We start from the raw sequence: 27985 nt of genomic DNA on the forward strand, positions 1-27985 counted from the left end.
CTCCTGAGGTTCCTTCCAACCCGGATATTCTATTATAAGGCTGTAAAAACCTTAATACTACTGCTAGCTAATGGAAATGCTCCTTTGGCTCTCTGATAAAATGACAGTCAGCCCACATCCTCCATCAGCAAAACAAGACGAGTAAGATATTCCGTGGATAGCAATTAGCACTGCTCCAGTGATGTCCCAATGTCTGTTACTAGGACGTCTTTTTCCTTAGTTTGTATTCGCCAGCATGTAGCACTGTTTGGCTTTAATAAGGTCACAGATCCACAAGGTCCAGTCTAGGCCCCAGCCTGTGACTTCCAGGACTCCAAAACTGGGCCTTCAGGTGCCAGCCAACCATGTCTGTCTCCATGGCTCCCTCCAGCAAAGCCAGACTCCAGCAGCAGGCTTGCCCTGTTCCCCTTCCATGCTCCCAATGAGTATTTGCAGGGACATCAGGCAGCCTTTTCAGAACCAGGTAACAGTGTGTTAGTCACCTGGCCTACAGAATCTGAAAGTCCTTAGGTCAGCCGAGAGAAGCTAAGGCAGCATCAGGGCTCTTCCAGGCAAGCTGCTGCAAAATCCATTTTGGCCCTGTCTCTTTCTCTCTGTTTTGTCTCCATTTCCTGCTGTGCGTGCGGTATCTCTGTGAGCTCAGCTTTTTACGTGGTCACCTGACACTATTTCCCCCCTTTGTTCTCCCGCTTGTGTGTGTGTGTATGGGGGGGGGGGGGGGGGGCTTTGCTCTGCTTCTTGTGGGGATGCGCGGGGGGAGAATCTGCTTCTTCTTGGCTGTGGTCGCGAAGTGTGATTGTCCTGGCTGTTGGATCCTCCATTCACCCTTTGGATCCTCCATTCACCTGTGCCGATTTTGTTCCGTTTGTTATGACTCTGGTTTCCAACCAGGCTGCTCAGTCAACCCTTCATCCCTTCCTTTTACACTCAGTGCATGGCAATGCAAAGCCCAGAGGGAAACCGAGGCGCACACAGGCATCAAAAATATCTCAACATGCCCACATCCATCACAAACAGTAATAAAAAGGCCCTTTTCAGCCCACAGACAAAGCAGCCCTTCCTCTCCCTCCTTGGAGGTTGCTTCTCCTCTCTAGCCCATAATTTATAGAGCTGTGTTTTGGGTTTTTTTGAATGGCAAGCCTCCTTACTGGGCTTTCAGGCCCCTTGCCCCACTCACCTCCACCTACAGATACGCAGTCAAAGCTAGCCCCTTCCCTGCTCGTGTTCCAGTAGTTCCTCTGCATCCTGATACTGGCAGACCTGGGTTTTGGGAGGGACAGTCTTCTGATCTGCCCCTGGAGCGGCCTGGCCACGGTAGAGCAGATGCTCTTGATGCGTGCACACGGGATCTGGATTCACCACGCTAGGAGGTAGCTGGAGCTCAGCCTCCTGAGCGTGTTGAAATAAATCCATCCACTCGCACTGAGTGTTGCTTGGTGCATGGCAATAGGGGTGGGAGGCCAGGGTGGTTTTAGGCTCCCCTGATCCTGGGGCCAGTGCACCCCAGTGTGTAAACTCCTGGTGTAGCCTGAAGTGGTGTGTTTGCACTGTCTGGCCTTCACTCATCCTGCACTGGAAGCAGCTGTTGCTCTGCTGAGATTAGTTTAGACACAGTGACACGCACAAGGATTCAGATATAGACGATATGCCTTTAATGCAGAGATGAATGAGGTGTTGAATCATTAAAAAAAATCCTTACGTCGCGTGACCCCAGAAGCTGTCTGAGCACTGATGGCTGAGGTGAGCTCACCTTGGCCTCCAAATGGTTTAATGTTGACAGGATACCATGGCCTGCACTCAGCCAGCGAGAAGAACCTCCTAGAAAGGACGATGGAGAGTCTGCGGAAGGAGGTCGAGCGCAGAGACTGTTACTGTGGGACGGTGCTTTTCCATAGCCTCGGCGGCGGTACAGGAGCTGGTGTGTAGGGACTTTGCCCTTGCAATTGGTTTTATGTGGAAGGTGCTTGGATACTTCATGGATGGAGGGCTAGGTAGATGCTGTGATGGGAAAACAAGAGAACTAATTTTTTTCAGTAGGTCCTCCCAGGTTATTTCACATTTCCCTCCATCTGCACCGTACAAACTTCCTTCCAACCAGAAGCCACCTCTGCGAGAGGCAGTAGCTATGGCGAGGGGAGAGCTTTTGAGTACTGTCCACACCAGCGCTTATGTCGCTGTAACTTGTGTTGCCCGGGGGGGAGGGCGGGTATTCACACCCCTGAGCTATGTAAGTTCTGCCGCCATACGCTGTAGTGTAGACATAGTCTGACTCCCCACTCACTTGGGGCTGGCGAGACTGCAGATGCACCGCTGCCCTGCTAATACAGCCTGGCAGAAAATGCCTTTCACCAGTCAGGGAATGAAAGTGGCAATGATTTGACCCTGACCCTCCCTCACCCTGTCGTTGTCAATGACATGGGGGGTCTGCTTGTTTTCCCCATGTCATTTTAGTGAGGTCAAAGCTGAGTGGGGTCCCACTTAATTTCTAATGGGCTTGGGCCACTTTTATCTCCCCTTTGTTTGGAAATTAAATGCAAAAACTAAAGTTCTTCTTTGCGTGATTACACAGGTGCATTCCACCCTTGGTGTCTGCGCACCCAGCACACGGCCATTGGAAACGTTTCCGCCTCCGTGGTACCTGTTGGGTGGCTTGCTTGATTGTGCGAGAGGGGACTGAGACCCATCCAATGCGGGAGCGTTCCCATTGCTGCACTCCCTGATGCTTTGGTGTTACCGTAACATTGCACTGATGCAGCTGTTTGTGCTTTTTTCCTTGGACTTACCTTAGTCAAACTAAGCCCAGGCTCTGCCCCCTCGTTTTTAGTGAAACAGACATGTTAGTTTTCGCCGTAGCTCCTGGTGAATTTGGTTTGTTTCTCATTTCCCAGGGGGACAGTATTTTGGGACAGCCTGGCATCGTCCGTTGTGCATTCGTTGCCGCGTGCGTCTCACGCAGGACGGCCCGTATCCTTTCTCCACAAGCGCTGCGTCTTCCAAATGTGCCTGAACTGGGGACTCGGGTGGAGGAAGGGGAGAGAACATCAACCAGATAGACAAGTTCCCCTTTACCTGCCTCTGACTTGAGCCAAAGGGCCCTTGGAAAGCCCTGTAGGAGTGTTCTATGCACCTTGGCTGGGGCCGGGAGAAAAGAGAAAGCGAAACCAGTTGTCTTCTAGTTTATTCCTTGCAACCTTCAAGCTGAGATACAGGGTCATCAAGATTACACATTCCAAAACTTCCCAGCTAACTACAGGGACGTCCCCTACCTACCTCTGTTCATCTGCCTTGAAATACATTTGGAAATGTCTAGATTTAAATGCAGTTCAGGATGGGACCTCTGGGCACCCAGAAGTTTGCCTGTGGGACTGGTCTCTTTAAAAATCTGATCTGCTGAGAAGATAGAGGTGTGAGCTTGTCCCTCCCATGCCTATTGTCTGTATTATGGATACCAGCTAAAGCAGTGGTTCTCAAACTGTGTCGGGACCCCAAAGTGCATCGCGACCCCATTTTAATGGGGTTACCAAGTGCTGGTATTAGCCTTGCTGGGCCCCAGGGACGAAGCCCGAGCCCCACTGCCTGGGGCCAAAGCCCAGGGCTTCAGCCCTGAGTGTGTGGGGGGCTCAGGTTACAGCCCCCCCACCTAGGACTGAATTCCTTGGGATTCGATGTTGGCCCCCCTGCCAAGAGCAGTGGGACTCTGGCTTTGACCCTGGCCCCCCTGCCTGAGGCTCAGGTTTTGGTCCCCCCTCATGGTGTCATGTAGCAATTTTTGTTGTCAAAAGGGGGTCATGGTGCAATGAAGTTTGAGAACCCCTAAGCTAGAGGGCTCCAGCCAAGGCTGGGGACCTGTTGTGCCAGGCACTGTACAGACACCTAGGTCCTGAGAAGCTGAGAGTCTAGCCGGTCAAGCCAGATGGAAAGGAGTGTTATTGTCCCCATCATACAGGTGGTGATATGGACACAGCCTTCACCCCGTGCCACTGGAGAGGGATCCTCTAAAGCCTTTATAAAACCTTAAAGGTCCCCCACTATTCTTCCCTCTGTTATAACTTCCGTGCCACCACCTCCTTCAAGGCCTCAGGTCCCTGCTGTCACCTGTCCATCAGCAGGGCGTGAGCAGGAAGCCCTGGCCCATGCTTTGGAGTTTGCAGTACTGTTCCTCACTAAGCCCACGTGTCAGGGTCACTGCAGTGGTGTGAGCTACTCCCTCGCCTCCTCTGCCACTTGCCAACCTCTGCTGGCCCAAGGAGAGGAGATGGGGTACATTCACCGACCTGCCTTGCAGCTTTTACACAGTGTCCCAGAGAGAGGTCCATCTGTCAGGGAAGGGTGATGGAGTGCTGCATGATGCAGGGGTTGGATCTATTCAGGCTGTCTGGGATATTTACTGCAGTAACATCTAGGCCCCAAGCACAGCCACTTAGACAGGAGTTGAAATCTGACCCCCACGGAGTTCCTGAACTAGATTTGAGAAGAATACGTCCTAGCTTTGATACAGCACTGTTCATCCATCCATCTCAAGCCCTTAACAAGGGAGGCCAGTATCATCATCCCCATTATATAGCGGGGGAAACTGAGGCACAGAAATGGGAAAGTGACTTGCCCAATGTCACCAGCAGAGCCAGGAATAGAACCCTGGTCTCCTGAGTCCTAGTCCACTGCTCTAGCCAGTAGGCCATGAGTCCATTGACTTCCCTGCCCTATACAACTAGATTTGTGATCGAAATGTCCAGCAGATTCAAATCCCAGCCTTGGCAACTCTAGGGTGGGAAACGTTCAAGCCGGGAAAGGAGAATTCTTCCCCACTGGCTGGGGGAAAGCTCTGAAGGTCATTCCTGGATTTGCTTTGCCCTTTGTCCTTAGCTTGCCTTGTTTGCAGCATTATAGCACCTCTGTGCTCGCTGTAGCCCACAGCTACCAAGAGGACACCTTTCTTCTGTCCCGTGACTCGGTGCTGAGGAAGTTGAAGCAAGCCTACCGCTGTGTTTCTTGGAATCCCTTCCCTCTCAGCTGCTGGACAGGTCAGTCTCGCTGGGCCCTCTTCTATGCATATTGCTGCTGGGGATATGGGACAGGCTGACAAATGCAGCCAGTCTGCAAAGGTCAGACCAGAGTGTGTCACATTCCTTGTGCTCAAGAGAGGTTTTCTTTGCTTTGGAGAAAAGGTCACAGGCTGGGGAAGCGTCTGAAAACCTGCATAGACATCACCAAGTCCACTGAACTCACTGCTGGTCTTGTCTAAGCACTTGCATCTCACCCACCGCCATAGCATCTGAGCCCCTCAGAAACTCACTTTCATTTATTCTGACAGATGCATAACGAAGGACCGTTCTTCTCCATTTTACAGAAAGGGAAGGGAGCCCCAGAGAGATTAAGGGACTTGCCCAAGGTCTGACAGGAAGTCTGTGGCAGAGCCAGAAACTGGGCCCAGGTCTCCTGATTCCCAGGCCTTAACCCCAAGACCATCCTTTCTATTGGTACATGAGGAACCAATTCAAGCTTGGTGGAAGCAGCAGCATTGACTTCAGTGGAGCTGCCTCCACGTACCCCAGGACTGAATTCAGCTCGAGGTCATTGTGGGTTTGTCTGCACAGCAACTAGACACCTGCGGCTGGCCCACTGCGGTGGAGACATACCCTGAGAATCTCTACTGTGCCCAGCCTAGCTGGGTGGAAGGCTGGGGGGGCTTTGTTGGAAGGCAGAATGTAAATGAGCCAAGCTGGAGTTAACATCCCTACTCGTTCTAAGGGAGCCAGGGGCTATTTGATCCTTGAGGATTGGCCAGTGTCCAAGTGGCTAGAAGCCAGCCCAGGGAAGCAGGTTTCAGCAGGGGCTCAGACGAAGGGCAGTGGGAGGACGCTGGCAGTGAGGGGAAGGGTCCCTGCAGGTGGAAGGGTGGAGGTGAGGGATAGAGATGTGAGAGAGCTCTGATTTGGTGGGGAGGGAGGGGGCAGCGAGTGACATGGGGTGGGCAATATAGGGTCGGAGCGAGCTGAGGCAGGAAGGAGAAGCGGAATATCGCTTCGTCTACACTACAGCGTTAGGTCGATACAAGGCAGCTTACATCAACCTAACTCTGTAAGCGTCTACACTCAAATGTCACTCCCGCCGCCGTAACTCGCCCACTACGCTGACTTAACTCCACCTCTGCAAGAGGTGTAGCGCTTTGGTCATTGTAGTTAGGTTGACACAGTGTCACTTTAGATCAGTGGTCTCCAACCTTTTTACGTCCAATTTCACTTTTTGAATTTAAGATCTAGCGCGCCCCTTCCCCAAAGCCCCGCCCCGCTCACTCCACCCCCTCCTCTCTCCCTCGCTTGCTCTCCCGCATCCTCACTCACTTTCACTGGGCTGGGGCAGGGGGTTGGGGTTCAGGAGGGGAATTGGGGTGCTGGCTCCAGGGGGGGGCTCAGGGCTGGGGGCTGGGGTGCAGCCTCACGCTGGGCAGCACTTACCTCGATGGGCAGCTCAGCAAGGCTAAGACAGGCTCCCTGTATGCCGTGACCCCATGCCACTCCTGGAAGGGGCCAACATGGGGGGTTGGGGGCACATGTGCCGCACGCTGCCCCTCTCTGCGGGCACTGCCCCCAAAGCTCCCATTGGCCACAGTTCCCCATTCCCGGCCAATGGGAGCTGCGGGGGTGGTGCCTGCCCGCCACTGCTCTAGATATGGTGTTGCTTACCATCCCGTTGCGGCTTTTCAGAAGCCGTCCTGCAGTGCCCCACGCTGACCGTCAAATCGGAGCAAGTCTCCTGGGGAGGATGTGCCCCGGGCCGACACAAGGAGCGTAGAGTGGACATGCAAAAGCGATTTCATTACTGCAGGTGATCGTACAGAAACATAACTTCAGTCAACTTCATTTTGTAGTGCAGACTTGCCCTCAGATTCCTTGGGAGTCTCTCAGTGTAGTTCACGGCCACTCAATCCACGCATCCTTGGGGCTTGAAGAGTTAATAGCCATGAGTGGCTCAGGCCTTTGTTTTATGGCTCAGCAGGAAGGGATCTCTAGCTGCCTGGTGCCCCCAGCACTGTGCTGAAGCACTGATCATGACTGACCCAGAGAGCAGTGTCACCAGCACCTCCCCTCCAGCTCTTCGCACTGACGCCAGAGCTGGGGGGAAGCTGGGCTCTCTAGTTCATTCTGTAGCTTCCCCAAGAACGTGGGGACTCCAGATCCTTGGTTCATTCCATAGTGAGGTGCTCGGGAGAGGCTGACAGAACTAGTTGGTGCTGCTGGCTTTGTGGGAGCTTTTGTCCCATAACTGTAAGGCAGCCCAGGCCTGGCCGCAGCACCCTCGCTAGTCCAATCCAGGGACCCTGCTGAGTGGAGACACCAGGAGCACTGTCAAGTCACCCACATTTGGAGGGAGGTGACCTCAAATTCATTGGCTCACCCTCAAACCTCCTCATTTAGAACTTGCATAAGCCCCTCGCACCCAAATGATGCAGTTGTGAGAGGGATTGGAAGGGAGAAATGAAGGAGAGAGGGGACAGTGGGAAGAGATTGGGGCAAAATGGGAAAGGAGGGAGAAAAGGCAGCAAAACTGAAAGCAAAAACAGGTAGGAGCTGCAGTGACCCTTATGGAGGAAGGCTCCTTCCTTCTGACTCAGCTGTTTGCCTGCCAAAAACCGATGGACAAAGGCAGACCCAGCAGCAGGGACTACAGCTGCAGAAACCTCTGAATCCGTGTATTCATTATTAGTCGTGTTACCGTAGCCTCTGGTTACGGACTAGGAGCCCATTGTGCTAGGGGCTGTACAAACACAGACCAACCCTCAGTGTGATGCTGGGAAGAGCCAGCAGGGAAATGCACACTTTTTACATAGAAGTAGGGTCATTAGGCTTTTATTTGTAATTTTTCATATCGACACAAAAAGCAGTAACTCCAGGTTAAGGGAGAGAACGGAAAGCTGCACACACCTTTGCCTTGTTACGTTAGCCAAGCATGTGAAACAGGCCCAGCACAATCAATTCCCCGGTCAATACACTTCTTGAGGCCCGTGTCCAATAGCGACTGAGGAGCAGTGAGTAGAGGCTAAAACCACTGGTGTGTTCATGCTGAGTTACCTCTTGGACTGTCCTCGACTCTGAGATGGTGCTAGGGGCCAGTGAGGATCTCCCCTGCTTTACACACATTAATGAAGCATCACACCACTCCAACGAGGGAAGTATGATCCCCGCTTTAATGAGAGGGAGGTAGAGGAGTGGCTCGTACCCGGTCACGTGGTGGCTGTTTACTTCAGGGGCGCGGGATAAGGCCTTGTAAGATTTCACATGTGCGTATTATTGGAAATGAGGCTCTTGTATAATTCCGCTCTGCACTTTGCAGCAAGACCAGCGTTATGAAGAGTTCTCACCTGCACAGTGGTAGACCAGAACTGTAGTTTAGCTAGGCTAGGTGTTTAGAATGCAGAGGGCTTTCCCGCTCCGGGAATGAGGGAGGTGCCATATGTCCCTTTTAATCCTTTCCGGGTGGGAGAAGATCTCTCGGGAACACGTAGCTTGTGAAGGGTTAATACGTCCGGGTGAAGAGATGACTTTCCGTCCCACAGCCTCTCTCAACATCGTGGAGCCTGGATGTCAGAGTCACTCGCTGACTGTCTGCGCCAACCACAGCAGCTCAGCGGAACTCCTGCAGCAGGTGGTGGCCAGAGCAGAGGCAATGTACAAGACCAACGCCTGCCTCCACTGGTACTGGCGATATGGCTGCGAGGAGGAGGATTTCCAGCAGGCCTTCGAGACGCTCTGCTCTGTGGCAGACGATTACAGCCGGCTGGGAGAATAACGCTGTCTGCTTTGGCACTTCCAGGCTGCTGGCTGTCAGCCTTCCTCCTGAGAGCTCGGAGAACCTCCAGGAAAGATCGTGCCAAGGTCTCTGGGAAAGGGGTGGTTCTGAGTTGAGGGGGATGCTGCTGTAAATCAATACTGTGACACACAACACTAGACAAATAGAATCGCCTCTCAGCCGGTAGAGTGTGAGTGTGTGGAAAACAGACTGTGGGCTCGACTGCCTCTTGGTCCGTGGGCCCATGCAGGGGTGGTATGGAGAGCAAGAACCCCTTCGTGCCCCCGCACAGGCTATCCAGACATTGCATAGAGGTATAAGGGGGTGAACCAACCCCACCCAATATGTGATGGGAGGGGAAGGGCTCCCCCCAGCACAGGGCCAGCCAGCACAGCTGAGCCAGCATTGCAGGGGTAGTTATTTACTGTTGGTTTGGATTAGCAGCAAGTTGGTATGCCCCTGGAGCAAAGGGGAGTCATAGAGGAATCATGCCTTTGCTTCTGGAGGACAGAGGGCATGTGGCAAGGCCACCAAGAAAGCCTATAAACATACCACCTGGACACACCTTGCCTCGGAAGATCTCACTCACTTTGGGATAGTGACACAAGGCTCTGAGAGATCTAGGGTGTGGGTCCTTCTCCTTAGCTTCGAGCTAAAGCCAAATCCTAGCACCTTCCATAGAGGGGGAGCCACCCTACATGACGAAGGGGAACAGGTTTTGGTCCCTAATCTGGTCCCTGGGAAACCAGAGAGGAAGCTGAAGCTACGAACAGACAGGGTTACAAAGCAGAGGGATTGAGCAGGTAATTAGAGGGCTGAACAAAACCCGAGCAGATTTATTCAGGGAGAAGACTACACACTAGTAAAGACCTGACTCATCTGCACTTGTACAGCCAGGCAGGAGACGCAGTTACAACGTGCTTGCAATTTGGCCTGTAGACAGGACCTCAGATGTTCCTTAACCAGGCTAAAGGCTTGGACACATTGCATAGGCAATGTTTGGGGACAGGAAGGGCAAACCCCATTGGGGCATCTGACAGAGCGGCATCCTGCAGGTTTTACAAGGACCCTGTTATTTGATGTTGTGAAGTCCTAGACTATAACAGGGTTCAAAAAAGAACTAGATAAGTTCATGGAGGAGAGGTCCATCAATGGCTATTCTCCAGGGTGGGCAGGGATGGTGTCCCTAGCCTCTGTTTGCCAGAAGCTGGGAATGGGCGACAGGGGATGGATCCCTTGATGATGACCAGTCCTGTTCATTCCCTCTGGGGCACCGGGCACTGGCCACTGTCGGAAGACAGGATACTGGGCTAGATGGACCCTTGGTCTGACCCAGACTGGCTGTTATGTATTTAGCACTAAGCTGAAAGTAGGCTCCAGAACTATCTCTAGAACCAGCTGTACCAAGAAGCAATTGTGCACAAGGTGAAAAGATGGTTGTTTAAAACCCTGGCCCAACATGATACCTGACCAGCTGCCTAGTACTGGCTGAAGGTGCCCCAGCATCACTAGGTTGTTAGGTTTTGTCTCTTTCTATTCTCTTAATAGTGTGCCCTCAAGAGGAAGGGGGTCCTCATAGGACCACCTGTGGCTGCCTTCTTCCGTTCTTGGACAAGAATTCTCCATTGGCTGGATCGAGGGCTTTTAGGGTGTCTGCACTGTACACTAAGCCCGGGCTCTGACTCAGGTTTGAGCTCAAGCCCCACTTCCCCGCCCCCGCAATCAGTCTGACTCGGGTCAGCAGGCACTCGGCTCCTAGGCCCCTGCTAGCAGAGCCCGTGTGCTGCTGTGACTTGGGTCCCAGCCCTGTCATTATGCAGCGTGGACACAGCTCAAGCCGCAGACCTGAGTCAGAAGGCCTGCGTAGCGCAGTATGGACGCATCAGCACGTCTGGGAGACCCGGTCCAGTAACCGTAAATCCAGGCTTGCAATGCAGCGTGGCTACTCAAGCACAGGCTTGGAAACACCAGGTCCATAAGCCCAGGTCCCACAGACCCGGGCTTAATGTGCAGTGTAGACAGATGCTGAGAGCCCCTATGTGCCATTCTGGCCACTTTATCTGGCATCAAGGGGCTGGAGTGGCGGGTAAGATTCTGATGTTTCAGAAGCTGTGAATTCTCTGGGTCCTCCAAAGGAGGCCACCCCACCAGGGGCCTGGCCTGGACACTCCTGGTATTTCTAACAGTAAAACATACGAGAAAGAGAACCACCCTTCAGGTCTTTTCACCTGTCGCGAAGAGGCACAAGCTCGGTTTTCTTTCCTCTGCAGCTCACCGGTAACATGCACACACCTGCCCTGCCAAGGCGTTGCACTTTTCAGAGTCAGGGAAACAAGTTCTCCTGGTTCAATTAACGAACGTGTATTTTATCTTCCTCTCTGGGCGCTGACGACTCTACTGTAGCCAGCACTAACCTTCATTCTAGCCAGCCAAAGCCATTTGTCACGAGCCCAGCTTTATTTTTTGGTAAGTCTCTCATGGAAATCAATGCTGACCCGTTTTCTGAGGTCAGTTTGGTTCGTTTCCTTGTATAGAACACAACGCAAATGGCTCTGTCCTGCACCTGCTATATGACATGGAGCACCGCTGGGGGTTTGTTCTTCACCGTAGCTGTGATGAGTCCAGGTTTCTTGTGCATTTGCTGGAGGGCGGCCATGGCTCTAAAGTACTTGTGCTGATAATAGAAAACAAGATCTAGTTATTAAAATGGCACCAGGTCTTCAGGCCTATAGTTTAGATGCAGAGATGGTTATCGGAGCCGGCACAACGTTACTTTCGCCCGTGTCACGCTTATTTGGAAAAGTTGTCCTCATTGGGAACATGGGAACTGCCAGAGCCCCTCCTAGTCCAGTAACCCATCTCCAACACAGGCCCGTCCCACCTGATTCCAAAGAAGGGGCAAAAAACCCACTAGTGGGCAGTTATAGGATAACCTGTCCCCAGGGTCAGTTTTCTCCTTACCCCCATCAGCTGAAGGTTGGTTTGGGGGTGTTTGGTTTAGAATCCTTACTACTGTAAGCCTGGATGTGGCCATTACTGTAACATGGTGACCACCACCCAAGTAGCCCTTGGGGCCAGGGGTGCCTCTGCCGTGCTCTGCCCCAGTTTCCCCTTCTCCAGGGCTCCTTAAACAAACTCCACACAGCCTCTCAGCCAATCACAGCCCTTCTTGGGGTTTGGTTTCTTTATTAACACAAAGTTGTAAAACGCAACCACAAAAACAAATCTTCCACCCCCACCTTAAGCTGGGCACGGCCCCTCCTCCCCGAGGTACTGCCCCTTCCTGCTGCCTGAGCAGATGCAGGGCTGGGCTTGTCTTCTTTGCCTTCTCCCAAAGGTTATTTTGCCTGGCCCCAACTCCCTGCATGAGACCCTCTCTTCCTGCAGCTTCACTCTGCAATTCCCTTTCTAGCTGTGCCCTCACTGAACTCCCTCTGATCCTTTATAGCCCCCTCGCTCCTGCCTCCTGCTTTTGGCTAGCCGGGAGCACATGCTCTGGCACAAGGGAGCTGTACCTGTTCCAGACACGGGGTGACCAGCCACCCTATGACAATTACCCATATAGATACAGTCCTTTTTTGAATCTTGCTAAGCTCTTGGCCTCAGTGATATCTTGTGACAATCAGTTCCACAGGCTAATTGTGCCTTGTGTAAGCACCTCGTATTGTGCGCATTTGCTACAATATTAAGCAAGTGGATCTGGTTGCAGAGCCCAGGTTCTCTGTCCCCACTGCCTTAGCTGCCCTGGTGAGAACGCACTGTGATTGACTGTAGGATATGCCCCACCTGATTACGCCAGGCATCATGTTTTCACCAGGTTTCCTAGTTGCTCCCCAGCACAGAGCTGAATATACAGAATTTCCCCGCTGAGCCAGAGAGCAGCTACATCCTGAGTTCCTTCCCAAGCTTTGTTAAAAGTCACAGCAAGAATCAACGTCCACAGTAACTTGCTGAGAGCATCCTACTGCCTGGCGCTCCCAGCCCCTGCCAAGCATGGGAGGGGAAGTCCTGAGTGTCTCTTTATTATGAGACTGCCCCATAGCAGTGCCAGAGCACTACAGACCAAGCCACGGTGGCCGGATCCTCAGCTGGGGTAAATCAGTGTAGCGCCACTCTTGTCACAGCCATTGACACTGGCTGAGGCTCTGGCCCTTAGAGTCATTAGCTGAGGTGATGGGAAGAAATTCAGAGTTCATCCTGTAGCATACGACCACCAAGCGCCAGCCCCCGGGGTGGGAGAGGGAGCGGTGAACGGGGCTGCAAACAGCTCCTTGTGCTGTATAACTGAACAGGGGCTGTTTCAGAGGGTATTGCCGATGCCCCATGCTGCGCACAGGGGGCGTTTACCCCCAACAGAAAATCCTGGCACAGGTTTGCACTACCAGCAGGTGCTGACAAACCCGCTTGCGGCCCGGCACCGACTCACGCTACCTTCTGATCAGTCTTCATTTTGGCATTGTAGAATGAGGTGGAATCTGGACAGGCTGGCAGGACTTCCCCCTGCAGCCGGTCAAACCGCTCCTGCTCATCTTCATCCTGGGAGGAAGAGAAGGCGAGAACCCAGCTGTCACAGGGTGACTGGCCCCTTGGAGGGGGATTAGGGCCAGCCCCACCTGTGCAGCAATTAACTGCATCCCAGCCTGAGGGGGTGGGACTAAGGGGCCAGGTGTTAGCAGGGCCTAGAGATCTGTGGTGGAGGTCTCTGTGGTGAACACCTGGGCCCCAGAACGAAAAGGCTCAAGGAACCACAGTCAGAGACCCTGTGATTGGAACCCCAGGGAGCAGCTTAGGGTCCCGTGGAAAGCCCTGAGATAGGGGTTGAGAGAATCAGGGAGGTCCCTGGGAGAAGGGGAGGGGAAACCTGCTAAGAAGCAGAGCCTCCAGGGAGAAAGCCCAGAGAGGCTGTGCTCTGCCTCAAGAGCAGAGAAGAAGCGGTGCAGGGCCTGCGAGTAGGGGCGTAGAGCAAGGAAATGAAACATAACCCAACAGGGCCAGAAGATTCATTGTTTGGACATGTAATTGGATTCTTTAGTTAGACTTGGATTACCCTGGAATGCAGGGCCGGATTAACTTTTTGTGGGCCCAGGGCCAAACATATTTGTGGGCCCCCATGGGGCAAGGTGCAGGGGGGCGGGATGGTCAGTCTCCAGAGTGAAGGGCGGGCTGGGGGCAATGAGGCACAGCATGGCGGGAGCAGCCCCGCTCTGCGCAGCCCAGCAGGAGGGCACTATTTATGAACCTACAGCTGCCAGAAGCACACTGGCCTGCCCAGCCCTGTGCTGCCAGCATGCCCCTTCCCCTTGAGGGCAGGCCCGCACCGCACCACACCCCACCACCTCCCTGCCCAGTGCCTCGCCCTTATGCCCAGCGCCCCCTTGCACAGAGACCTCCACCACAGATCTCTAGGTCCAGCCCTCACCCCTCCCAGAGACCTCCCCGGCTGGCCTCCCACCACAACTGCACAGCACCCTTGCATACCACGCTGCTCGCGTAGCGCTCCCCGCCCATACACCTCCCCACTGCCCACCACCTTCCTAACAGTCCCACCATCACAGCTGCACAGCACCCCAGATTCCTGAGGGGATTCTGCACCAAAAAATTAAAAATTCTGCGCCCAATATTTTAAAATTCTGCAAATTTTACTTGTCAATAAATAAATGTGGAGGCTCCAACATAGCAGTGGGGAGCACAGGCCACAGGTTGCATGGAGGTGGGAGATCACCCTGCAGCCTCCCCTGACCCCACCCTGGGACAGGGACTCAGCAGTGAGGATGCACCCGACCCTGACATAGTGCAAGGGCCAGGCCTGCCCCAGAAACACCCTGGGGCCCTGCCCCCCTGTGCCAGGCCCACCAGGCGCGGGTGAGCAGGCTCAGCCCGGCAGCAGGAGCCAAGTGCAGAGGGACTTAGTGTGGGGGGATCCAGGTGGGGTAAGAGAGTTCTCTGTGGGGCAGTCTGGATGCGGGCGGCTCAGTGGGAGATCTGGATGCACAGAAGCTCATTGGGGGGTTCCAGGTGCAGGGGCAGTGGGACTCTGCAGGGGATCCAGGTGAAGATGTTTGGGGCTCAGCGGGGGGGTGGGGTCTAGGTGCAGGGGAGGTGGGGTTCATTTGGGTGGGGGTGCAGGTGGTTGGGGCTCAGAGGGCAGGGTGTCTGGGGGGGCTCATCGGGGTGGTACAGATGCAGGGGAGGTGGGGCTTGTCAGGGTGAGGGTTCGATGGGCCTGCTGAACAGGGGGGCCCCAGCTTCTGCCAAGGGGATGCCACAGGCTGGAAACCAGCTTCCCCCTCCCCTTCTCTTCCCCATCCCCTGCCCCTTCCCCACTGCCCCATCTCCTCCCCACCCCACCCTCTTCCTTCCCCACTGCCTCTTCCCCCTGCCCCCGCTTCCCCCTCCCCTTCTCTTCTCTTCCCCATCCCCTGCCCCTTCCCCACTGCCCCATCTCCTCCCCTCCCCACCCTCTTCCTTCCCCACTGCCTCTTCCCCCTGCCCCCGCTTCCCCCTCCCCTTCTCTTACCCATCTCCTTCCCACCCCACCCTCTTCCTTCCCCACTGGCTCTTCCCCCTGCCCCCGCTTCCCCCTCCCCTTCTCTTCCCCATCCCCTGCCCCTTCCCCACTGCCCCATCTCCTCCCCACCCCACCCTCTTCCTTCCCCACTGCCTCTTCCCCCTGCCCCCGCTTCCCCCTCCCCTCCCCTTCTCTTCCCCATCCCCTGCCCCTTCCCCACTGCCCCATCTCCTCCCCTCCCCACCCTCTTCCTTCCCCACTGCCTCCTCCCCCTGCCCCCGCTTCCCCCTCCCCTTCTCTTCCTCATCTCCTTCCCACCCCACCCTCTTCCTTCCCCACTGGCTCTTCCCCCTGCCCCCGCTTCCCCCTCCCCTTCTCTTCCCCATCCCCTGCCCCTTCCCCACTGCCCCATCTCCTCCCCACCCCACCCCTTTTGTTCCCACTGCCCCTGCTTCCCCTATCCCCTTCTCTTCCTCATCCCATGCCCCTTCCCCACCGCTTCATCTCCTCCTCATCCCACCCCCTTCCATCCCCCCACCTCTTCCCCAATCCCCACCGCTCCATCTCCTCCCCAGGCTTGTGGGCCAGAGGGGAACTGCTCCTACGGCACAAGCCGGTGGGGCGGAGTGGGCCAGGGCCGGGTCGCTCCACTTCTCGCTGCCCCGTGAGTGCGGGGAGGGGGAAGGGGGAGAAGGGGACATCAAGAAACCAGATCGTGATGATTGGGAGACTGGGTTGACAGCAATGGAGTGTGCCTTGTACTTGGAAAAGAATGTGAACCAGTCACTCCTTGATCTGCACAAGCTGGCAACTGACAAGAATGACCCTCATTTGTGTGACTTAATTGAAAGGGGGAAGGGGTGGAGGGGGGGGCGGGGCTGTGGCGGAGCAGGGGTGGGAAGAGGCGGAGAAGGGACAGGGGCAGCTTTTCTGGCAGGGCGATCGGGCTGGGCAGGGCCTCTTCTGCTTCTGGGCCCAACGCCATGGTAAACCCAGTGCTGCTGGGATGGGATCGCGGTTTACCTGTGACCAGTCCAGAGGCTGAACTACCCAGAACTGACAACTGCAGAAACAGATCAGCTGACAAAAGGGGGGCGACAGAGTGGGACAAGTCCCTGCAATGCTGTGTCCTGACCTCGGGGGGGCGCTCTGCTGGTGAATGCGCCCCAGCCCTATATGAACAACAAAGGATTAGACAGGAGGCTGCAGACGTATCTGCGACAGCAAATGGAAGAGTTGATTCTCTTATCAATTAAGGGCAGTCTGGGCCCTTCACATGAATGGAAGTTAGTCTCCTGTGATACTGCACTCAGATAGTATGATCTTGGGGGCCCTATAAGAGGCGAGAAAGACATGGACTGGAGATGAGAGAGCTCTTTCCCTTTCAGTGCCTGGGGTATATGAGGAACCCTGGGCAGTTTACAGGCGGCCAGTCAGACTCTGACAGGAGGTTCCATCATTTCTCTGTTGGCTGGCCACACCAGCCGGTGTAGGCAAGGAGCAACTCCGCATCTTCTCATGGCTGTGCTCTATCGATATCTGCATCCAGGACAACCTGTTCTCTGCGGCAGGCTGGAAGAACGACATGGGGCTTCTTGGAGCAGAAAAAGGACTAATCTGCCCAGTCTAAAGTCTAATGCCACATGTGCATGGTGGGTTTTGACTCACTGGATCTGGCGGACAGACACCCACCTATGTGTTTATCTGAACAGCCCTCTCCTTTAATGCCCACCTTCTAATCTCTCCTCCCAGCACTTGTCCAGCACGCCAGCATGGAGGGCATAAGGACAATGAAGAGAAACGTGCGTTTGAAGGATACCCAAATCTGACAGTGATTGGGAGAGTGCTGGGTCAGGTCTCAAGTGAGCACTCTCAGGGATATATTCTGTCTTCTCATGAACGGCTTGGAGAACATGGAAGTCAAGTTCATGAACAATATAAAGATGGGAGGGGTCAGAAATTGGATGGAGAATGGGCTAAAATCTACAGTATGAATGTCAGAGGGTGACTGGCCCTTTAAAAGGGAGCAGGGGAGGCTAGTGCACCTGTGACTGATTATCACCTGCCCAACTGGGCTAAAGGGAAAGCAGCTCTGCCTTATCAAGAGGGACACAGCAGCAGGGGTGAGGGCTGCCTGCCAGCCAAACCCTCCAAGCACAAGAGTAAGGAGAGTGTTTGGAGAAGAGAGGAAGATGCTGAGCCTGGTAAGAAGCACCTGGAGTTCTGGGCTAGAGAAGAAGCTTGTCTCCAGGGCCAGAGCCCTGAAAAGGCACCAGCTGGGAAAAGGTGGCAGGACCTATAATATTGAAGGACTGTGTTTGAATCCTGGGCTAGAGATTCAGCTTGTCTCCATGGAGTGAGCCCTGAGAATGGGTGAACAGGGAGAACTGTAAGGAGGAGAGACTGCTGTTGTCCTTAGACGCTGGGTTTTAGAAGAACGTAAATCCTCCTGTTTGGGGGAGGGATAAGGTGACCCTGTACCAATAAAGAAACTTGGGTTGGGCATAAATGCAGATAATCCTGGTGTAATCCAAATCTGGAAACCCTAATCTGTGAGGGAAACACAGGCCCGTAGAGTGCTGCAGAAGCATGCTTGCCCAGAACGGGGCACTCCAGGGCATTGCCGCAATGGGTTGCAATCATTAAATTAAAATTCAATACAGACAAATGCAAAATGGTTCAAAGCAGGATGAAATGATCAAATACCCCACTATAAACCAAAGGGCACAGGCCTGGGTGATGCTCCCAGAGACAGAGCTGGGGCTTGCTGAATAGAAAAGAATAACGCAATGCCTTACAAAAGAAAAAGCAAAGCAACTGCTGCACCGGGTTGTATTAATAGAGGCATCCTTGTGATGTAAACCTGTAGCATCCAAAGTCAGAGGGAGCTGCAAGGCACATTCTACACACCTTTTGGGCTCGACTCGTAAGGAGGACAAATAGTCCAAGGTTGGAAACCACTCAGGACGCCTGTGTGGGGAAAGGTTTTGATTCAAAGTTGGGAGCCCAGAGCTAGAAAACACACTTCAAGGAGGTGTTTGGGACTGGTAAACAGCACAGGAGAAGCCAGGACATCTGAATTCTGACTCTAGGCTGCATGACCTTAGCTGGTTTTCTCCTTTAAGAGGTGTTAGAAGAGAAGCCTAGAGACCGGGTAAACCAAGACTAGGTGAGATGAGGTTGGTCCAACTTCTGAATAGTCCTAGAACTAGACAGAGTTACGTTACTTCTAACAGAAGTTACTTTTGATGTGTCTTCTTGTATATGTGAACAGTGAAATCTAGTCCCATTGGCATCATGGGAGTTTTGCCAGTGACTTCAATAGGCGCATTCACTCTGAGTGTTTATCCCCTTTGGGCTCTTCTGGACAGAGTTAACACCTATTTTTATTTTTTTAAATCTATCATGATCCTTGTATAAGTATTTGTCTGTAGTTCAACGATAACTAATAACAAACCTGTTTCATTCGCCCTCACTTTATACCTGCTCTTTATACTCTGGAGGTGGAGTAATTCAATAGGGAGGGAAGGTGCCTACCACGACTGCCCTTGAAAAACACTCTAATGTGTCTTTCTAGAGCAGTTTGGGAGGTAGCGCTTAACTCTGAGCTTTATATTCCAAATAAGGGTACATTTGGTGGCAAAATAATTCCTTTTCAATTTTTCTTCTAAAACAGTAAACCCGCCAGATCCCCTTGCTATGGTCAGGATCTGCAAGGGTTAAACAGGGAGAATGCAAATATGTAATACAAAGTAACTCCACCCTTCTCAATACTGTTTGGTCTCAGCTGTCATGGTATACCCCAGAGGTAGCTGCATTTCAGTGGTACTGTATGTGTATAGGATGAGATGTGTTTTGAGCTTCTCTGGGATTGGTGGCACCAAGTCAATGTCAAACAGCATTATAGTTTTGAATCCCACATTTTAAAAAAAAGAAGAAGCCTGGAGAGAGCATTCAGAGGAGAGCAACACTAATGAGAAAAGGGTTGGAGAATGAGAACAGTTAGGAGAACTGCCCATGCTCAGGCAGGAGAAAAGTTCAGGGATTGCATCTCTCTACAGCGGTCTGGCTAAGTGGCAATGGCCAGTAGGTGGAGACATGACAATTCAAGAACTAGGGGTCACCCAATGAAATTAATCGGCAGCAGGTTTAAAACACACAAAAGGAAGTATTTCTTCACACAAGACATGGTCAACCTGTGGCACTCCTTGCCAGAGGATGTTGTGAAGGCCAAGACACTAACAGCGTTCAAAAAAGAACTAAATAAGTTCATGGAGAATAGGTCCATCAATAGCTATTAGCTAAGATGGGCAGGGATGGTGTCCCAAACCTCTGTTTGCCAGAAGCTGGAAATGGGCGACACGGGATGGATCACTTGATGATGACCTCTGGGGCACCTGGCATTGGCCACTGTCAGCAGACAGGATACTGGGCTAGATGGACCTTTGGTCTGACCCAGTATGGCCGTTCTTATGTTCTTAATTTAGTTGATGATAGACACTAGAAACAACCCCTCAGTTACTCCCTGTGCCGCCTTGACCACTCGCCTGATTGTTGACATCAAGCAGATGGTCATGCACTTGGATCAATAGATGTTTTGTTAGTGTGACCATGAACAAGAGAAAACAATACCACAAAAACAAGACATGTGCCAGTAGCTGCCATCTGCTTCCCCCGGCTGGTGTCCCAGTGCTACACCTCACTGACCCCAAAAAGGGCCAGAGCTGCAAACCTCCCTCCTCCGACCAGGACTGGTAGTCCCTGTGACGACAGTATGACACACCGCTGTCAAGCAGGGAGGGAAGGCAGGACTCCCCAGCACAACTCACCAGAGACAGGACTCTGTTCATGGGAATCATTCCAGGTCTGATTTTGCCTCCAGGCTTTATAGCTTCCTGCACATCCTCAGGGATAAGGAAGGACTCATTGTACCAGATTTCAAATTCTGTAAGACAAAGTAGGGGACAATAACCAGGGCTGTGGTAACAAAGGGGGCCAGGTTTGTATTTTTCCTGGCACGCTGCACAATGACTAGATATGCACCTTCACAATAGTCTAAATCTGTACCATAGTTAGTGACCCGAATGGTGCCATCAGTTGAAATATGCTGTTTAGGGCCTGGTCATATTCCTCCACCTTTAAATGGGAAGCAGGCACAGTCTCTGCCCCCTGTGACAGCTATAGGGAACGTGGAGATTAGAACTATCTGAGTGGCCTCTAGAGGTCGCTCTTCTTACACAGTGCTAGAGATGAGAACAGTTTTCAATCTGACATTTGGAAATTTGGAAGAAGCAATTTTAACCAGTCAGCACATTTTTGGTCGGACTTCGCCTCCAGTGCTAAATGAGCATCATAGCCCCTTGCCATCCCATAATAGCAACTGAGAATTCACAAGAGGCAGAGCAGCGCGGCTGGAACTTGCTCTTATTTCTAATAATATGCATTTCCCAGGCACACGTCTCTAAAGCCTCATTCCTCTGGCATGCTCTGCCTCAGGGCCTAATCTGAGGGAATTAAGCCCTGAGAAGCACAGTAACCCCCAGGAATGTCCTGTGTTTGTTTTGTGTCCTGGAAAGTATGGAAGAATGAAGAAAGCCAAACCAGAGCCCTGCTTTTCCTAGGCACTGCTGCCATGACTGTAACACCACTGACTTTATACCCTGGTCCGAACGAGTCACCTCCGCATTCCATGAAAACACCAAGTGCATTCATACGAACGGTCACATCGTTGTTTGCACATTCAAATTAACATAGACATCGGCAGCTCCAAATATGGGCCAAATCCTGATCCCACTTAAGCCAATGGCAAAACCTTCTGCGTGGTTAGGAATTGGCCCTATGTGTACTTACCTGAATAACACAAGGCAGTTGTTTCAGTGTGGGCTGCTCCTGAGAGATGCAAGCTTGTGCCCCGGCATGTTTGTAGAAAACAGAGCATTGCACAGTTTCCAAATGCTGAGCACTTTGATACATCTAATGTCATCAAACATACTGGTCAAATCCAGGCCCCAAGCATAGACCCAGGCCCAAACTGGGTGCCTCAGTGGGGTGCTGCATATATGTCCGAGTTAACTCATACCAGAAACAAGCGTCATCCGAGTGAGGAGGGTACCAGTGAGGAGGTGCATGCTAAAATGTGTGGACCAATGCCCCCAGATACCATGCCACATCCTGCAACACTGGGACTTGAGGCACACTGAACTCTTATGGGCTTCGGAAAGGTGCAAAAATTGAAGCACCTGGCTCAAGCCTTGGCCCAGTGCTGTGCTTGCACCACAAGTCTCTGTGTCAAACAAAACGATGGGTGAAATCCTGGCCCCACTGAATTCAATGCTTACTAGTTGCAGCTCGGCATCTGATCCAGAAGCAACTGTGTTAACATGGAAGGAACAGAATCTGTAGGAGCTACGTGTCTCATTAGAAATTGAGTAATATATATAAAATAGAGCTGCAATGGTGATTAACAAAACCACATTACAGGGTCACTGGGACTCAAGGATGCATCCGATGAAGTGAGCTGTAGCTCACGAAAGCTTATGCTCAAATAAATTGGTTAGTCTCTAAGATGCCACAAGTACTCCTTTTCTTTTTGCAAATACAGACTAACACGGCTGTTACTCTGAAACCTGAATTTTAGAGGCTTCCAATTTTGCAGGGCAAATGATGTCATTTAAATATATGCCCATCTGTTCTGTGAGCACAATGCAGGGCTTAGAGATCTGAGTGCTGTCAAATTCACCAGCGAAAGTGCATGCCATTTCCAAACCTCTGGCCAGCAACATGAATACCTGAGATTAGTCTGTTGCGGCACTGATCCACCAGATGCTGACAGTACTGGACTTCTGCTTTCAGGTCCCGCAGTTCATCGAAATCAGACCTGTACTGTTTCTTCAGATCCTTAAGTTTCATGACCAGTAAAAATTCCTCCTCATCAATTATGATCTGTCCTTCCTCATTCACATACTCCCCTGCAGGGTGAGAAGGACATGACAGGTTCTCATGAGTGGAAGGAGAGTGCCAAAGACCAGGGATCATACATGGAGGTTGACCACACAGCTGACATTTCTTTAGATACACTGTTCTACCCCCAGTGGCATAGGGATGGAGTGGTTACTGAACTCCTGAACTAGCTGAGATCTCAGTTCCTCTTCCAACCCTAATCTTCTATGATACCTCCCTAATCCAAGAGGTACATGACTAAGAGTGGGCCGATTAGGTTGCCCTGCTAACTCTTGCAAGACAGACTGTGTGAAGGTATCACTTAGGGCTTGCATACATTGTTCCTATTGCAAAACTCTCACTGATGTCACTGAGAGCAGGACTGGCATGTTAAGGCAAGACATTGGAGATAAACTGGTCACCCCCCAGAGACCGTTAGCATCCAGCTACCTCCCACATTAAAAACCTCTCCCCTTGCTCATAGTTCCATAGAATCCGAGAAATGTTGGGCTGGAAGGGACCTCGAGAGGTCGTCAAGTCCAGTCCCCTGAGCTGAGGCACAACCAAATAAATCTAGACCATCCATGACAGGCATTTGTTCAACCAGTTCTTAAAAACCACCAATGATGGGGATTCCACAACCTCCCTTGGAAGCCTGTTCCAGAATTTCACTGTCTTTATAGTTAGAAAAATTTTCCTAATATCTTACCTAAATCTCCCTTGCTGAAGATTAAACCCATTGCTTCTTGTCCTACTTTCAGTGGCCATGGAGAACAAAACTGATCCCCACCCTCTTTAGAACAGCCCGTCACATATTTGAAGACTGTTATCAGGTCCCCCCTCAAACTAAACATGCCCAGGTTTTTTTTAACCTTTCCTCACAAGTTTTATTTTTTTTAAACCTTTTATCATTTTTGTTGCTCTCCTATGGATTCTTTCCAATTTGTCCACATCTTTCCTAAAATGTGGCACCCACAACTGGACACAGTTCTCCAGCTGAGGCCTCACCAGTGCTGAGTAGAGCAGGACAATTACCTCTTACATACGACACTCCTGTTAATACACCCCAGAATAATATTAGCCTTTTTCACAACTACATCACATTGTTGACTCATATTCAATTTGTGATCCACTATAACCCCCAGATCCTTTTCTGCAGTATTACTGCCTAACCAGTTATTCCCCATTTTCATTGCCCATTTGATTTTTCCTTCCTAAGAGTAATACTTTGCAATTATCTTTACTGAATTTCATCTTGTTGATTTCAGATTAATTCTCTGATTTGTCAAGGCTGTTTTGAATTCAAATCCTGTCTTCCAAAGTGCTTGCAACCCCTCCCAGCTTAGTGTCATCAGCAAATTTTATAAGATATTCTCCATTATCCAAGTCATTAATGAAAATATTGAATAGTACCAGACCCAGGACTGACCACTGCGGAACCCCACTAGATATGCTCTCCCAGTTTGACAGCAAACCATTGATAATTACTCTTTAATACAATCTTTCAATCAGTTGTGCACCCATCTTTTAGTAATTTCATCTAGACCACATTTCCCTCATTTGCTTTTGAGAATGTCATGTGGGACTGTGTCAAAAGCCTCACTCAAATCAAAATACACACCATGTCTACTGCTTTCCCTCCAGCCACTAAGCCAGTAACTCTGTCAAAGAAGGAAATTAGGTTGGCTTGGCATGATTTGTTTTTGACAAATCCATGCTGGCTGTTCCTTATAACTCTATCATCCTCTAGGTACTTACAAACTGATTGTTTAGTAATTTATTCCAGTATCTTTCCAGGTATCAAAGTTAGGCTAAATGGTCCATAATTGTCGGGTCCTCTTTGTTCCCCCTTTTAAAGATAGATACAGTAAAAGCTTTGTTATCCGGCATGTTGGGAGAATGGGGGGTGCCGGTTAATCAAAAATTCTGGTTGGTTAAGAGTTATACTTACCAATGGAACCAATTTTCAAAGAATTAGAATACAATAAAATGAATGAAGAATAAAAGAGTTTACAGGTACTCACCAATCCAGTAGAAGTACTGCCCTGCAGAGTGGTTGGCTTCTTGAAGCACTTAGGTGTACACAGGTTAAGTTTTCTATACAGGAGGTTATTTTATGATACTACATATCACTATGGGTAGCGCATGGCATACACCCAGATGACTAAAAATACGCTTAACCCCAAAACTATACTGAACATCCTTTAATCTTCCTTTGATTATTCAGAAGTCACTTTAGGATCTTGCAGTGCCTCAGGGTCATCATTATCAACATCAATTATTGTAGATGTAGAAAGTGTAGGAGATAGGGTCATTACAGATTCAGCCCAATGACACACCCTGGAAGCTGCTTTTTTGAATAAATCCTTGATATCAGCTTGTTTGCTTGTCTTCTGCCTCTTTTGCATAAAAGTAGAGTGCAGAATATGCAATTGCATAACCTCCTGGGCAGTATACTAGTCCCAGTTACTAGACTGAAGATTTGTATTGGGAGATATCAGAAATGCTGGTTAATAGAGCTTTCTGGTTGACAAAGTGCCAGATAACACAGCTTTTACTGTACTATGTTTGCCCTTCTCCAGTCCTCTGGGACCACGCCTGTCCTCCATGGTTTCCCAAAGATAATCACTGTCGGTTCCGAGACTGCTTCAGCTAGTTCCTTATGAACCCTAGGATGAATTTCATCAGGCCCTGCTGACCTGAACACACCTAACTGGTATCAATATTCTTTAACCTTTTCTCTTCCTATTTTGACTTGCGTTCCTTCCCCCTTGTTTATATTGTGTTGAGTATCTGGTCCCATTAACCTTTTCAGTAAAAACAGAAGCAAAATAGACATTAATCACCTTTGGCTTCTTGATGTCATCAGTTATTAGTTTTCCTTCCCTGCTAAGTAGAGGACCTACACTTTCCTTCATCTTTCTCTTCCTCCTAATGTATTTAAAGAACTTCTTATTTCCTTTTATGTCCCTTGCTAGGTGTAACTCATTTGTAACTTAGCCTTTCTGATTTTCTCCCTACATGCTTGTGCTATTCTTCTCTACTCCTCTTTACCAATTTGTCCATGTTTCCACTTTTTGTGGGATTTCTTTTTGATTGTCAGGTCATTAAAGAGTTCCTGATGGAGCCATATTGGCCTCTTACTATTCTTCCTGTCTTGCCTTCGCATCAGGAGAGTTTGCGGTTGTGCCTCTAATGTTTGCCTCTGATCATGTTACTTTAGTGATTTCCAGCTTCCCGAATAAACCAGTTTGTAGATATGAAATACAAGAGTAAAGACCCAAGTCACCAAACTAAGGGACTGGTCTTATGAGGTGCTAAACACCCTCATTTCATTATGACTTCAACAGGGGCAGAGTTTGCTCATTAGCTAGCCAAGAGAGCTCAGCACTTTGCAGAACTGGACCCTACATGAAGATGCTCCTGGTAAAAAAGTTGCTATAATGATTGGGCAAAAATCTCTCTGTGTGTACAGAGGTGAAAACCAGGAGAGTCCAAATAGTGTCAGGGCAGGTTCTGATACTCTCTTTCGCACTGAGCAGCGCCTTCCTCCACAAATGTGACTTCAGCGCAGTGACCTCAATGAGATGACATGTGGAGTAGGATGTGATTCACTGGGAGGTTATTAGAAGTTGGTGCACAGTAAATAAGATTCCCCTGTTCATTTATTAGTGGGCCTGCTTTCTGTCTGGCACTTCCTTTACAATTAGAAAAGCCCTTCTGATCCCCCTGGATCCCTTTGGCTGGCATTAACTCAATTCTGCTATTTTGCTGCAGCACTGAATGTCCTGACTGTTATGGGTATAAAATCTCAAGCACGTTGTTGCGTTGACTTAGTTTGTTCCATATCTTATCTATATAACTGAAGGTGCTTTTTCTCTTCTCTTTTTTGGAGTGTTACCTGGCCAGTTCTGAAAGCATGAAAGTGAAAAAAGCCCGCTAAGCCATAAGCATATACAAGCTGTGGATAAGAGAAGAGATACTGAAGTGCAGTCACAGCTTCAGTATTAAATCACTGAGGCCCTGATACATTTGAGAACAAGAATGAAGGCCAGTCTTACGGAATGGGGGACCTACCCTGGAAAGCAGTGACACTGAAAAACCTCCGAGGATCATGGTGGACAATCAGCTGAACATGAGTTCCCAGTGTGACTCTGTGACCAAAAGAGCTAATGTGATCCTGGGATTCATAAACAGGGGAATCTCAAGTAGCAACAGAGAGGTTATTTTACCTCTGTATTTGACACTGGTGTGATTGCTAGTGGAATCCTGTGTCCAGTTCTGGTGCCACAATTCAAGAAGAATGTTGATAAATTTGAGGGGTTCAGAGAAGAGCCGTGAGAATGATTAAAGGATTAGAAAACATGCCTGATAGTGATAGACTCGAGGAGTTCAATCTAGTTAGTTCAACAAAGAGAAGGTTAAGGGCTGACTTGATTAGTCTGTCAGTAGCTACATGGGAAACAATACTTAATAATGAGCTCTTCAATCTAGCAGAGAGAGGTATAATGATCCAACGGCTGGAAGTTGAAGCTAGACAAATTGAGACTGAAAATAAGGTGTATATTTTTAATGATGAGAGCAATTAACTGTTGGAACAATTTACCAAGGGTCATAGTGGATCTCCATCACTGACAATTTTTAAATCAAAATTGGATGGTTTTCTAAAAGCTCTGCTCTAGGAATTATTGTGGGGACGTTCTCTGGCCTGTGTTATTTGGGAGATCAGACTAGATGATCACAGTGGTCCCTTCTGGGCTTACAATCTCTGACTCTATGAACTGCCTGACAGCATACCGGTGTAGCAGTACACGTACGAGCAACAAGCTGTAGGACCAGGGCCTGAAAGAATTGACACTTCTTCGAATTTGATGCCTTTTAGAGTCTTATTTCCATTTTTTTTTTGTTTTAGAGCATTTTATGCTTGAGACATTCTCACGCAAACGGGGAGTGTGGTGTTTCATATGTCAGGGACTGATCCAGACCCATCAAATCAAATAGAATGATGTCTACCCAGAAACAAAGTTACCATTACTCTAGCGTGGTACGAGAAACCCTACATCTAATGGGTTTTACAGTGCATTGGCCTAATTCTCCATTTCATTTCACCAATTTTATGTCAGCATAACTCCGCTGAAGTCCATGTGGAGAATTCAATCCTATATCTTTGTGTTCAGTCTGGCTGAAACTCACTTTAGCTGCAGAAAGCCTGAGTGACTGGGCTCCGTGTGGTTGAAGAGCAAGGCAACCTCAGTCCCTGGAAAAATCATGGAGCAGGTCCTCAAAGAATCAATCCTGAAGCACTTGCATGAGAGGAAAGTGATCAGGAACAGCCAGCATGGATTCACCAAGGGAAGGTCATGCCTGACTAATCTAATCACCTTTTATGATGAGATTACTGGTTCTGTGGATGAAGGGAAAGCAGTGGATGTATTGTTTCTTGACTTTAGCAAAGCTTTTGACACGGTCTCCCATAGTATTCTTGTCAGCAAGTTAAGGAAGTATGGGCTGGATGAATGCACTATAAGGTGGGTAGAAAGCTGGCTAAATTGTCGGGCTCAACGGGTAGTGATCAATGGCTCCATGTCTAGTTGGCAGCCGGTATCAAGTGGAGTGCCCCAAGGGTCGGTCCTGGGGCCGGTTTTATTCAATATCTTCATAAATGATCTGGAGGATGGTGTGGATTGCACTCTCAGCAAATTTGCGGATGATACTAAACTGGGAGGAGTGGTAGATACGCTGGAGGGGAGG

General features: G+C 50.4%; 2 protein-coding genes across 6 annotated transcripts in view; one reads left to right on the forward strand and one right to left on the reverse strand.

Moving 5' to 3' along the window:
- Positions 1-8984, forward strand: part of LOC140906191 (tubulin beta-4B chain) — a 61424-nt gene extending 52440 nt beyond the window's left edge. The window contains exons 6-9 of the mRNA XM_073329685.2: positions 1781-1922; positions 2889-2964; positions 4880-5021; positions 8555-8984. Of these exons, the coding sequence (XP_073185786.1) occupies positions 1781-1922; positions 2889-2964; positions 4880-5021; positions 8555-8787 (593 nt within the window). The 3' untranslated portion in view covers positions 8788-8984. The remainder of the gene's footprint in view (positions 1-1780; positions 1923-2888; positions 2965-4879; positions 5022-8554) is intronic.
- Positions 7840-27985, reverse strand: part of KIF9 (kinesin family member 9) — a 44180-nt gene continuing 24034 nt past the window's right edge. For 4 of the 5 annotated variants that reach the window (XM_073334868.2, XM_073334867.2, XM_073334866.2 and 1 more), the window contains 4 exons: positions 22084-22263; positions 20125-20240; positions 13219-13323; positions 7840-11461 (listed from right to left, as the gene is read on the reverse strand). In XM_073334868.2, the coding sequence (XP_073190969.1) occupies positions 11354-11461; positions 13219-13323; positions 20125-20240; positions 22084-22263 (509 nt within the window). In that variant the 3' untranslated portion in view covers positions 7840-11353. Of the gene's footprint in view, positions 11462-12573; positions 13324-20124; positions 20241-22083; positions 22264-27985 lie in introns of all 5 variants that reach the window. The other variant, XR_012157667.1, reaches the window with a different exon arrangement.

This window comes from Lepidochelys kempii, chromosome 2 (genome assembly GCF_965140285.1).
Source record: "Lepidochelys kempii isolate rLepKem1 chromosome 2, rLepKem1.hap1, whole genome shotgun sequence".
NCBI classification, from domain to species: Eukaryota; Metazoa; Chordata; order Testudines; family Cheloniidae; genus Lepidochelys; species Lepidochelys kempii.